Source organism: Python bivittatus, unplaced genomic scaffold, assembly GCF_059951505.1.
Source record: "Python bivittatus isolate LINGU-HERP-01145 unplaced genomic scaffold, Pbiv_v1 ctg000810_np1212, whole genome shotgun sequence".
NCBI lineage: Eukaryota > Metazoa > Chordata > Lepidosauria > Squamata > Pythonidae > Python > Python bivittatus.
The window spans coordinates 3,765,201-3,779,119 of NW_028277111.1; the positions used below are offsets into that span (position 1 = coordinate 3,765,201).

General features: G+C 44.3%; 1 protein-coding gene across 4 annotated transcripts in view; it reads right to left on the bottom strand.

The window, feature by feature from the left end:
- Nucleotides 1-13,919, bottom strand: part of LOC103062010 (zinc finger protein 446-like) — a 34,457-nt gene that overhangs the window by 12,451 nt on the left and 8,087 nt on the right. For 2 of the 4 annotated variants that reach the window (XR_015793618.1, XM_025174518.2), the window contains exon 3: nt 13,772-13,898. Coding sequence is in view for 3 of the 4 variants with exons in the window: in XM_025174518.2 (XP_025030286.2) it covers nt 13,772-13,898 (127 nt within the window). In the remaining variant the exon portion in view is untranslated. Of the gene's footprint in view, nt 1-8,846; nt 12,281-13,771; nt 13,899-13,919 lie in introns of those variants that run through there. The other 2 variants (XM_088129380.1, XM_088129379.1) reach the window with 2 other exon arrangements.

A 13,919-nucleotide genomic window follows, 5' to 3' on the forward strand; every position in this document is an offset into this window, starting at 1 on the left:
TGGTTCCTGCTCCTCAAATGGAAACTCAGTCACAGCTCCATATATGAGCATGTACTGGATTTGACAGGGTTGGAAAATATTCACCCAGGACAGATCTATCCCAGCCAGGTGAGATTACATTATCTCCGGCTGATGCTGTCCCCCGTTTTGAAAGGCGCAGGAACACTTTCATTCTGAACTGAGCACAGCAGCAGGATCCCTGACACAAGTCCCGGCTCTGATACAGATGAAGCACGCTTCCTGCTGGCGACTGCCTGCCCCCAGAGCTGTCGTTAATTAACGGATTAATCCATCGACAATGGATGCTCCTTGAGAAAGCCTTTTCTTTGAGATTCGTATTCAAGTGAGAGAGGTACAGACCACAAGCATTAGCTGGTTACGTTGCTGCCAGATGGCGAAACAGGGCAGCTAAATGGGATCCTGCAACACCAACCCTGCGTTGCTTGCTCAAGAAGTCTTAAGCCCAATTCAAGATACTGGTAGTCCTCATTTAGTGACCACAATTATGACCGGCAACTCGGTCGCTAAGCAAAGCAGTCACTAAGTGGGAAATCACATGACCGGGACTGTGCTTTCTGGCTTGAAACTGACAAGAGTACAATACTGAAATCGGTTTCAGGCCTTCTGCTTTTGTTTGCCTCCTGACCGCTCCCCCGCCCTTTGGGATGCTCACCCTGGTGCTGGATAATTAACAAGAAGGGAATTAATGTTTGTATTTATGTTCACTGGAGAGAAAGGGGCTAGAGGAGAATAAGCAGGGACACCATGGGAAATACGCATCGAAAGCGATGCTCTGTTGCCAGCAGCTGCCAGCGTGCTCAGCAAACAACCAGCGTCTTCCCCACTGTGTGCCTGCTTGCTCTCTTCTACTCACTGGCTTCCTCACAGCACAGTGCCCCGTTGGGGGACTGATCGACCGCCATCTGCCAAAGCTGGCTGGGACTGGGCAGAGAGAGGGGCAGCTCCGCAGCCGTTTGCCAAGTCCTGGCCCCTCTGCAGCTCCCTCCTTTCTGTCACACTTTTCCTGGCTGCAAAGCAGCCACCCCCCCTCTGTGAGGGCTCTGTCTTTCTGCCAAGGCTAGTTCACTTTCCCCCGCAGCTCCCGCCCCACCAAAACAATCTAAGCTGGCCGGACAATTGCCCGTGGGTGCCTTCTCTTTGCAAGCACATCGGGGCGGAGACTCCAGCTGCGTGCAACTCAAAACATCAAATGGGGCCAGGAAGGTGCCCCTTGCTTCTCTTTGGATCCGGGGCGAGCCAGGAGGAGATGCGCAGGAGCTGATGGGCATCTTTCCAAGGCAAATGCCCGGTCTTCCCCATGGCCAAGCAAGAGCAAGGGTCTTGGGCAGGAGCAGACAATGGTAGCCACCTTGCCACTCTGCTCCAGTTGGGGGCCATGTGCAACAAGGCCCTCAGCAAAGCCCCCTCCTTCAACGCTTCCCCCTCCCCACCTTCCAGCGCCTATATTGGGCTAGGGATGCTCCCCCCAATATGCACAACTGGAAGCTCCCCCTTCTCTCCTGGCTGATTCCCTCCAGTCCAAATGCACGCCCCCCCCCCCAGGTCTGCAAAGCAAGAGCGAGGAAACACCCACCACACCAACAGTTTGAAGTAATGCAAAACTAAGAATAAAAAGTATTAAAATAGAACCAAAAATAAAAATATATACAGTAGAAAGGTTGAGGAAAGAAGAAAAACGGATGTGACTGGATACATCCTTGTTAAGGGCACCATCTAGTCATGAATATAAAGTAACATCTCCTTCCTGGAGACATTCCTGGCCCCCGCTCAGAAGTTGTTTTCCCTTACCGGCTTCTGGGATGTTCTTCTGACTTCCCAGTTCAGCTTCCAACTCTGGGATTACCTGGTGGTCTCCCATCCAGGCCTGATAAGGTTGGCCAGATGCTGTAAAGCACCTCCTAAGATACTGCGTCTAATCAGCTGACTTCCCCACACGGGGCCCATGGCTGCAGCCTAAAGGTTTATTTTCTGAGTGCTGTGAGTCTCGTGGCAATTTCAGGAAAGATCAAATTCACACTCATTTTGGCTTCTTTTGTTCCTCAACACTTTTGTGCCTTTTTTACCCTGCAAAGTGCTTTCCCGTCCCAGGGGCACCCAGCGCTGCTCCTGAAGGCTGGTGTCTTTAGGGCCTTCCTTGGGAAGAAACCCCAGAGCTGTGGCAGAAGCGTTTGGAAATCCGGATTGCTTCCTGAGGTTAGGAAGAATTTGCATCCAGCGCCCATTCTCTGGAGCGGAGCCACGAGGCGAAGAAAAACCAAAGCATTTAGGTCCCCCGTAAGGCAGGAAGTTTTGGGGAGGGCGGGAGATCAGAGATCAGTACCCCAGTGACTTAAGGAGGCGGTGGACCACACTGCCCTCATCCGCGGCCAACGTGAGCCGGGATGGGAATGATGGGGAGAGGAGTCCCTCCACCTCCGGAGCAGCTCTGTCTTCCCGATCAATGCAGCCTTTTCTCGAGCCCCTCACCTTCCTGCTGCGGGCGGGAAAGTCCTTCCATCGCGGGCATTTTTCTGGATCTCGATGCCCCGTCCCGGCTGGGCCAGGATTCTCTCTCCCCGAAAGAGTGCCGCACCCACCACCTCCTCCTCCATGGCGGCTGCCGGAGGGCACCCACGCTCTCTTTTTCAAGCTGTGGCCATGAGGCGGAGGGGTGATGGGATTTTCTTCCTTTTTTCATTTTAACGGAAGAAATGAGTGGGCGTCCAATAAACTGGCTTGTTGAATCAGATTTTGTTGAAGATAGCAAGCTGGCTGGTGTTACGCATCATACTGAGTCATAAATCCTGACTTACAAACTACAATGACTGATTCACACAAGACGCCATCTCAGAGTTTCCAGATTAGGGCTTGTGGAATAAGGCCCAATTTTCCGGGCTTCCCCATGGCTCATGGGGGGTGGGGTTTGCTTTCCCAAAGTAGGCGGGGCCAACACCAATTTGGGAAGGGGCTCAAGAGTTCTAAGGGGACATTTACTGTGCTTCAGGCTTGTCTTTCACCCCTAATTAAAACCCCATCAACTTCCTCACCCACAAAAAGACCCCAGGTTTGTTTGTTCTACAATCCAAAGCGACAGTTTAGATGATATAAAGAACTTCCAGACACCCATAGTGTATTAAAATAAAAGAATGAAAGCAATTAAAGACAAATCAAAATGCAGCCACCAAACTCCAGATAAACCACAATAAAACAATAATAAAAGGCTGACTAGGATGTGCTCTGGAACAGCTCAGTTTTCACCCTCTGCCTGAAGGCCTTCACAGAGGGGCCAGTCTGGTCTCCCCTGGGAGGCGGTTAGAGTACAGGCATTGCTACCGCCAAAGGGGGTCTCCTGCCCTCAGACCCCTTTGCTTCCAAAAGGGGGGAATAAGTGTGTCTCCCCAGATGACATAATTGGTGGGGAATAGGTTCATTTCCGCCGCTGGCGGGCACAGTGATCCTTGGACTACAGTTTTGCTCCTTGGACTACAGTTTTATTTATGGCTGCTTTGTCTGAATACCAAGCTTCCAGGAATTCCCTTGTGTTTTTGCATCTTAGGGAATGCAAGGGAATTCCTGGAAGCTTGGTATTCAGACAAGGCAGCCATCAACAGGCACATAGAGATAAACAACATCTATACACTATTCAAGAGAGACAAAAAGGAGACAAAAGATCAGAACATCTCCTTGCCAGTAATCAGCAGCCAGATAAGCAGAGATTAACACCAAGATTAACACCAGGCACACAATCAAGCAGTAAACAATACCCTAACAGGAGAAACAACACACCCCCCCCAACATTGGCAGGGCAAGCCACTGTATATAGACAGAGAGCAACCCCCCCCCTCCCTTCTAGCACTGAAGATGTTACCTAGCCGGGTAATGAAACGTCTGCCAGAAAACCACCAAGCTCAGAGAACCCCAAGGTCTCCACACAAAATGGGTTTCCGCTCCCACTCTGGATGGACACAGATAAGCCGCCAACACTGGGGGAACTCCTGATCCAGCTGCTTGGCTCCCCTTCGCTGGAGACTGTCCTAGTGCTGGCCAAAGCATGTCATGGCCAAAGCCCCCAAGTGCCTGCAGCAGAAAGTTCCTCCTGAATTCTCCCAGTTCTGGATAGGTTTGGGAGGAAGCAAAGTTGCCCTTTCCTGCCACCCCAAATCTGACGGCTGGCTCAAGCAATCTTGCCGGCCCTCTGACAGTGAAAGGAGAAAGTGTTTTCAAGCCTTTGTAGGAGATGACACAGGGTCATTTTAAAAAAAGTGCCAAGCAAAGAGGAAAAGAGGCCCCATCTTGGGCTTCTGAATAGCATGGCAGTTTCTTAGGATGTATAAAGGGACTTCAAATTTAAGTTGGAAATGTGGAAAATGTGAAGGGTCATGTTATCACACATGGTGGACTTGTAAAAAAGCTAGCAAATTCTGGGTCCAAATACTAGTGATACAAGCAATTTTAAAAATTAACATTCAGCTGAAACCAGAATTTTTTTTTTGCTGGGACTTACAGGCAATTAGAAGACTGATGGAAGATTGGTTTTATATATGACTAAACAACCTGTGAGCCATTGGGTTATAATTTCAGAGATATTTCCTTATCTAAACAGAGAAGCAGAATGACCAAGGGCAAAAAAGCAGTGGGAGTGTGAATGACTTACAATTTGCTGCCAGCTTCCTCATTGACTTTGCTTGTGGGAAGCTGGCAGGGAGTATCAGATTGATTCCTTCCTTCTTTCTTTCCTTCCTTCCTTCCTCCCTCCCTCCCTCCCCCCCCCAGAAGAGCCCCGGTGAAACCTCCTCCTCAGCTGAGCCACAGAACTGCCTACCACTTTGCTGGAGGGAGGTGGAACAAAGGGAGCCATGGACTGTGAGGAAAACTGTGCCTCCACTCCCCATTCTGGCATGTCCCCAAGAGCCTCCTCCCTCAAGGGAGGAAGAGGGCTCACCCATATACTGCCAGCACCCCACAGCCAGCTCTATCTCGCCAGCAAGCATCCACGTTGCTCCCTCATCCTTCCCTCAATGCCCACCACCGTTAAGAGATTTCAAATTTCTTCCTCATTTCCAAAGCAGCCAATCGCAGAGGGAGGTGGGAAAGAGGCTGGGGACGTGTCCATGACAAGGACGTGACCTGGGCTGACCACAGCAGTGCTGAAGCAGCCACAAGTTTCCTAAATTTCAGTCCCACAGAAGTAAAGGGTCCTGGATTTTGGACGCATTCTGCAAGTTAGCCCATTTGAGGTTCCTTGGTTGAAAAATTGTTGCCCTATGACACACCATTTCACCCAGTTGAAGGTTACGGACACAAGAGTTTTATATAGATAGTATACTGTCAGGCCTAGCCCAAGATCAAGTGACAGTCCAGTCAACTTCAGTTCTTTTATTGCTTACACCATATAGGCAGAATCTTGTCAGACTAAATATATACTACTGCAACCAGTGGATATACTCTGGGAGATTCTAGAGAATGGCTATCCTAAATCTCTTAGACTTCCCACACTCCTGCTCTGCACTGTGTTGTCTCTTATCTTGCTGCCCTTCCTGGAATCCACCCCTTCCTTTCTGAGAACCTGGGTCTCTACCACATTCCATCACATCACCCCCCCCCGCTTCATAGATACATTCCATCACAATATAGATAACTGCAGCGAGATTATTATATGCACAAAGATGGAAAGACTCTGAAATAATGGAGAATAGATGGCGAAGATGACAATTAGCAGAGATGGCAAAACTGATTTGATTAGGGAAAAGACAAGAACTACATTTGTTAGTAACTGGAAACTCTTTATGGACTTTTTACTGAAAATAGAAAAAAAATGAACTTCTGACTTATGGGTCTGATGATTAGAAAGGGTAGAATATGGAAAGAAGGGAATCATGATATAACCTTAAACAGGGAGGACAGATTATACATTTATTTGTAACTGCTGTAAAGAAGATTGAAAGCCACTTCTTTATACTTTCTTTTCTTCATCTATACACTTCTCTTTACTCTTTTCTCTTTTTCTTAAATTTGTATCAGTTTTACTACTGAATAAAAATTTTCAATAAAAATTAATAATAAAAAATGAATTGTGTGGCAGTTTCCTAGGCGCTTCCTTAGTAAATCTGCGGTTGAAATTCCTGGGAGTTCAGAATTCAGGTGGAATCACTAACCACCCCTTCAATGAAAGCAGCCCTTGAATCCTCTAAAGCAGGGTTCCTCAACTGTGGCGACTTGAAGATGTGTGGAGTACATCTCCCAGAATTCCTCACCCGGCATGGCTGGCTAGGGAATTCTAGGAGTTGAAGTCCACACATCTTCAAGTTGCCAAGATTGAGAAACCCTGCTCTAAAGCAGGGTTTTTCAACCAGGGCTCCAGGGTACCTTAGGGTTCCATGAGAGGTCACTAGGGGTTCCCTGGAAGATCATAATTTATTTAAAAAATTATTTCAAATTTGGGCAATACGCTCTTGCAGTGATGAGCAGAGACTGAACAGAAATCTAGTCACACCCCTTTCTAAGCTCTCTGGCAAGTATACTGTAGGACTATGTTTATTTGGTTGAATCCATTCTTAATTTTTGAGACAAGATAGAGGAGACTGTTGATAACAGGTGAACACTATATTGCAGGAAGGGAAGAATATATTGAAGGAGAGGGAGGGAGGAGTGCATTTTTCAAGAAATTAATGGACTCATCCAACTTAGTCTGTGATGTCTCTCCCTCCCACATCTTTCCCTGCAGTTTTCCTGTAGTTATTTTATCCCATTATTTAAAATAAATTTTGTACATGTTTATTCAGTCATGTCTGTGGATCCAATGTGGTGATTTCTGAAGAGGAGGAGTGAAAGAGAAGGGGAGGATTCTAGAATGGACAATATCCATAAGTTTAATGATGATAATGATAATGAAGAATTTAAATCTTCTCAGGCATTTCCCTGCACTGGTACATCAATGGACTCAAAAAAAGTCCGTCTTTACAATGAAAGTGATTTATCAGTGGGTTTTACATGGACTGGTGGTCCATGCTGTCCTATTGTTGTGCCTCATCTGTGGCAAACAACTTACAAATGCAGCAATGGCTCCAGCAAAATTAAAAAGGCACTTAACTACAAATCACAGCCATGCGACAAGTAAAAGTTCTGATTATTTTAAATGGCTATTGGAATCACAGAACGGAGTAAAGCTTTTGTTAATAAAATGAGAGTCAGTAAAAAAGCCCAAGAAGCAAGTTATTTAGTAGCAGAAATTATTACACAGCAAAGGAAAAGTCATGCCTTGGGTGAGAAAATAATCATGCCAGCATGTGAAATAATAGTGGGAAAAAATGCTAGGACCAGATGCAGTACAAGAAATTGAAAAGGTTCCACTGTTAAACAGTACAGTAAGTCTGTGTATTGATGACATGTCACATGATGTGAAAAGGTTTTGGATGATAAACTGAAGAACAGCAGCTTTTCTATCCACATTGGTGTGTGTGTGGTCTCAGGTTTGGTCCAGAATTGATTATTTGTGCAGCAAAAAACAAGCACAGGTTTCACATTAAAGAGGTAAGTTTAATTCTTTATTTTTAGTTTAAGAACACTGTTAATGTACGTATACAGGCCTACACATAGAATGAACATAATAAATTTGTAACTTCTGGCCTATATTTGAGCCTGAATGTGCAGGGGCTCCCCGAAGCCTGAAAAATATGTCAAGGGTTCCTCCAGGGTCAAATGGTTGAGAAAGGCTGCTCTAAAGTGTAGGAAGTGATGAACAAATTATACACAATTAAAAAACACATCTTTATAATCATGATCCTCAAGGGACCCCAACAAAGGTGAAAGTGGGCAATCTTGCCTCGTGTCTTTCTGTATTTCACATGTTCAGTCCACTCATCATTTGCTATAATTTGTGCTGTTTGTAATACATATGCTGATTTTACCCATTTAATAAAATTGTTTCCAAAATCCATATTTTCCAAAATTTTAATCAGAAAAATCCAGTTCAAATGATCAAGTTTGCTCCATGTGAAGAAATATTAGTGCAGCTTGCTTTTCTTTATGCCATTCCAAATATTCTATAATATTCATAATGTTCCTTATACTGCCTCTCCATTGTCTTTTAGGATTGATCTTTGATCTTTGTGTATAAAATCTTGCAAAACACCTTTCAGTCTTTCTGCCAAAATCACAGCAAATATTTTATAGTCATTATTCAATAAGGAAACCGGATTATAATTTTTTTGTGAAGTAGGATCCTGTTTGTCAGACCCAGCCCAAGAACGACAACGAGGCAGTCCAGTCCAGTATAGTTCCTTTACTAGCTTGCACCTTATAGACAGAATCTCGCCAGACTCAACCTATGCTAAAGCAACTAGTGGATATACCCCATGAGACTCTAGGGAGGGGCCAGTCTCGGCCTCTTCATTTTCTCACGGTCCTGCTGTGGGCTGAGGACGCGCTTGCCCTGAAACCTCTCCTGGAATGCTCCCCCTCCCTCATGATAACCTTGATCCTCCATTCCAGTATCCTCCTCGCACATACCTTCCATTACACTGTCTTTCCTTATGTATTAAAGCAATATTTGCTCCTTTCCAATGTTCAGGTATCCTTCTTCTAGAATAGAATTCACCACCCTTTGTAAGGGTTAGATCAATTCATCTTCAAAACATCTGTAGTAAGATGTCAGTAATCCACCTGGTCCTGGTGCTTTCCCCCTTTTAATTTTTTTCATTGCCTCACAGACTTGTAATATCTAATTGTATTATTATAGGTCCTTTCATCATTTTCTATTGTTTCTCCGTTATTTCTGGAAGCTTAGATGTTTACCTTCTCATCTGAAATCTGTTCGCTCTTCTATCATTTTGTATAGTATTTTTGTAAAATTCTTTGCGTAGCTGCATTACCTAATACCATGGTATCCCCTTTTTGCCATTTTAAAATCATTTTTCCCCACTTTCTTTTCTCAACTTATATTCTAACCATTTCCCTGATTTATTTGCTGGCTCAAAATTCTTTTGTCTGGTAAAGTTCATTTTTATTTCCATTTCCTTAATCATCAGCATAGAAAGTTGATTTTGTAAAACCTTAATCTGTTGTAAAATGCTTTTTCTTCCCAATGAACACTTTAATTCATCTTCCTTGGCCTGTATCTTGACTAAGATTATTTCCATTTGTTTATCTGTTTTTTTTCCCCCCAATGTGGAGTTCTGTAATATAAATTGTCCTCTCATAAATGCCTAACTTGCATTCCAGACTGTTCTTATTTCTGTATCTTTAAGATTCATTTTGAAAAATGCCTTTAATTCTTTTTTTACAGTCCTTCATATCTAACCTCCTTCTGACCACAGACCTGGCAAACAAGCTCTACTGAGGACTGCCTCATTCCATACCTGGGCATATATGCAGAAAGTGTAAGATGAGTGAGAGAATGTTGCAACTGAACTGACTCAGTCATCCTTTTGCACATTTCTATGTCATCTTTCCTGTGTGAATCACTTTGTGGCAATTAAGGTGGCTGCTCTGCCTGAAGCTCTTTCCACATACATGCATTTATATGGCTTCTTCCCTATGCAGTTCCTTCAATGCTGTGTAATGGGATTGCTGCTACTGAATCTCTTTTCAAACTCCATTCATTTATATGGTTTGTCTTCTGGGTGGATTCTTTTATGGGAAGTAAGGCTACTGTTCACACATAAGCTCTTTCCACACTTAAATGGCTTCTCTAATGCGGGTTCTTGGATGGGAACTATAAATAGTTATAGTTCAAACTAAAGCTTTTCCACATTCCATGCATTTATATGATTTCTCCCATGTACAACCTTTTATGATGAGTAAGGTCACTGTTCTTAATAAAACTCTTTCCACAGTTCATGCATGTTATTTTTTTCCCGTGTATATTATTTGAGGGAAAGTAAGATTACACTTCAAACTTAAGCTCTTTCCACACTCTATGCATTTATACAGTTTGTCCTCTGTGTGGATCCTTTGATGGGCAGTAAGGTTTCTGTTCTGAATAAAGTTCTTTCCATATTCTGTGCATTTATATGGTTTATCACTATGTAGATCCTTTTATGAGAAATCAGGGCAGAGTTTTGGTGAAAGCGCTTTTTACGCTCCATGCATTTATGTGGTTTCTCTTCTGTATGGATCCTTTCCTGGTAAATCAGGGCACCATTATGATGAAAACTCTTTTCACAGCCAATTCATTTATATGGCTTCTCTCCAGTGTGGATCCTGTTGTGACAAGTAAGGGCTCCATTCTGAATACAGCTCCTTCCACACTATGTATTTATATGGTTTCTCCCCCATGTGGATCCTTTTATGAGAAGTAATGTCTCTGTTCTCAATGAATCTCTTTCCGCACTCTATGATTTATATGGTTTCTCACTTGTGTGGATCATCTGATGGCGAGTCAGATTACCATTTCTTCTGAAGGCCTTTCCACACTCTCTGCATTTATATGGTTTCTCCCCTGTGTGAGTCCTTTTATGATGAGTAAGTTCTCTATTTTCAATTAATCTCTTTCCACACTCCATGCATTTATATGGTTTCTCATCTGTGTGGATCATTTGATGGCGAGAAACACTGTGATTATAAAAAAAGCTCTTTCCACAGTCAGTGCATTCATATGGTTTCTCCCTTGTGTGGATCCTTTGATGGGATGTAAGATTATTTTTTCTACTGAAACTCTTTCCACACTCAGCGCATGTATATGGTTTCTCACCTGTGTGGGTCCTTTGATGGCGGATAAGAGTACAGTTTCTACTGAAGTTCTTTCCACACTCAGTGCATTTATACGGTTTCTCCCCTGTGTGGATCCTTTTATGACGAATAAGGTCTTTGTTCTCAATGAATCTCTTTCCACACTCCATGCATTTATATGGTTTCTTCCCTGTGTGGATCCTTTGGTGACTAGTAAGGTCTCTGATGTCCATAAAGCTCTTTCCACACTCCATGCATTTACATGGTCTCTCCCCTGTGTGGATCCTTTGATGGCGAGCAAGTTCACAGTTCTGAATAAAGCTCTTTCCACACTCCACGCATTTATATGGTCTCTCCCCAGTGTGGATCTTTTCATGGCAAGTAAGACGTCCTTTCTGAGTAAAGTTCTTTCCACACTCTAGGCATTTATATGGTCTCTCCCCAGTGTGGATCCTTTTATGATAAAGAAGCTCTGTGTTCCGACGAAAGCTTTTTCCACACTCTAAGCATTTATATGGTCTCTCCCCACTGTGGATCCTTTTATGATAATTAAGCCCTCTGTTCCGACGAAAGCTTTTTCCACACTCTGTGCATTTATATGGTTTCTCCCCTGTGTGGATCCTTTGGTGACTAGTAAGGTCTCTGATGTCCAGAAAGCTTTTCCCACACTCCATGCATTTACATAATCTCTCCCCTGTGTGGATCCTTTGGTGGCGAGCAAGTTCATAGTTCTGAATAAAGCTCTTTCCACACTCCACGCATTTATATGGTCTCTCCCCAGTGTGGATCCTTTCATGGCAAGTAAGATGTCCTTTCTGCGTAAAGTTTTTTCCACACTCCATGCATTTATATGGTCTCTCTCCAGTGTGGATCCTGTTATGATAAATAAGCTCTCTGTTCCGACAAAAGCTTTTTCCACACTCCATGCATTTATATGGTCTCTCCCCAGTGTGGATCCTTTTATGGTAAATAAGTTCCGTGTTTTGACGAAAGCTTTTTCCACACTCCATGCATTTATATGGTCTCTCCCCTGTGTGGATAATTTTATGATAAATAAGCTGTGTATTCCAATGAAAGCTTTTTCCACACTCCATGCAACTATATGGTTTCTCACCTGTGTGGATCCTCTGATGTAGATTAAGAGTACTGGTGCTACTGAAGCTCTTTCCACACTTCGTGCATAGTTTCATCTCTCTGCTCAGACTGATATCTTTCCCAAATTTTACAAATGTATGTGGTTTGTGTTTCCTGTACAGTTTTTTAGGTAAAGTAAGAGAGAAGGAATGATTGACATATTTTTCATACTGTCTGGAATCATATTGTTTTCCTTTAGTCTGGCTTCTGCCATATTCATGTAAATCAAATTCATTTTTCTTTCTTTTGCCATATTTTCCCTTTCTCTTCCCTTTCTGATCTTGCAGGGTCAGGAAGCCATGGATTTCAACAGGGAGAGAAATGGAGGACTTCTCCCCTCTGTCTTCTGGGTGGCTTCTCTCTTGCCTTTTTGGATTTCCTTGATGGCAAAACATCACTTCCTTGACTTCATGCTTCGCTGTGTGCAGTGGCATTAATATCGCCTGCCTGTCATTGTCATTCTCTGGCCAATCGCATGCTTGGAAAAAAGAAAATAGGAAATCTCATTAGAATTTCAAATGGTGAAGGAGGGGGGTCTCCCTCTCTCAAAAGCATGCCCATCCAAGTTTCAGGTTTGGCACCAGCCATGCATCTAGCTAGGAGATGTTGGGTGCAAATTGTTATCTAGAAGACTCTGATGATATCCAAGGAATTTTTCAGCCAGGAACCACAGTAAGCGTTTGCTGTTGATCGGCCAATCTGCCCAGGCACTTCCATGGAGCGCCTCTCCCAAAGCAATGGTGAGCATTTCTGCAAAGGTCTTATTTGTCTGCTAGAGGAGGGGCTGCCCTTGGACAAAATTGCCCCTGAACAACCTCTGCCGGTTCATGATCCGGTGGGACCCTGGCAGCTGAAGGGAATCAAGAGATGCCTAGAGTGCCGTTGGCATAAGATAGATAAGGGCACATATTTGGGACTTCACTGTTTTGAACACCAAAACCTCTATTTCTCTTCTCTTATTGCACCCACAGATTGTCATCCTTTTCAAAATGATCCACACCAGGAAGGTCTGTCAGTGGGACTTTGTGACAAATTTGCTAGGGAACCTGAGAAGAAAATCACTCAGATCTGCTCAGAGGTGGTTAGAAGAGAACTGAGGAACTCAGGAGGTAATGACTGAGATTTTGCCTTTCCAGGTGATCTGGGATAAATTTGGTCTTGTGCATCCTGAGGAAGTGGATGGGACTCTTTGCAGCAGTGGCTCTGCCATGTGTAGTCTGCACTTTCTGCCCTTCCTTGCTGGTGAAAGCCTCTACAGAGTTGGCAGGGAGCAAGGGTAGGGCAACAGTAAATACTTCCTTGGCCAAGGGGCTGCTATCCTTCTCCTTGAAGAAGGCAGCGGTGTCCTCTCCTCAAAAGCCATCACTGAATTGCTGCTCCCCCCCACCATCCTATTATCATTCATTAAGTCCTATTTTCCAGTTCTTCCTCTCCATCTTTTCCACAAAAGAAAAAAATAACTGCTTGTCACTGGCACTTTTTCAGAATCTGCATCTTTCATTTTTGATGGTTGGGGGCAGGGTTGCTGGTGGGAAGGGTGCTTCCAAGTGCCTGGAAGGAGTTCCATTCATCCCCCCAGTCTTCCTTCCCCTCCCTCTAAATATGCCATAGGGATTAGGGCCCCACACAGCCTTCCCAACCCACTCCTGCCAGTTAAGATGAAAGTCTCTATGTTTGCTTCAAGGACACAACCAGGAAGCTTCTTTGGCAAATCACGCCTTCTTTCAGGATGTTTTCTGAGCGCCAGCCTAGATATTTGGCTTTGCATATCAGTCATATACTAAACACATTTGACCCTGATTGTTTTTTTCAGATTAGGAAAGGTCTGATGGGAGTGCAGTAATTCAGGTGGTGGCCAGTAGGAGTCATGACCACCTTAAGCAACTGAGTGCAGACATCTTCCCTGTTTACCTCCCACTGAAAAAAACTTCCCCAATGAATGGAGCCCAGAGCAAAGGGGGGGCCTTACCCAGAGCAGCCATATTCCTCGAAATCTCCTGCATGACTTCCCTGCACAAGGCCTTCTGGCCAGAATCCAGCAGTGCCCACTCCTCCTCTGTGAAGTCCACAGCCACCTCCTCAAAGAGACCAGAGCCCTAGAAAGAGAAAGAAAATCT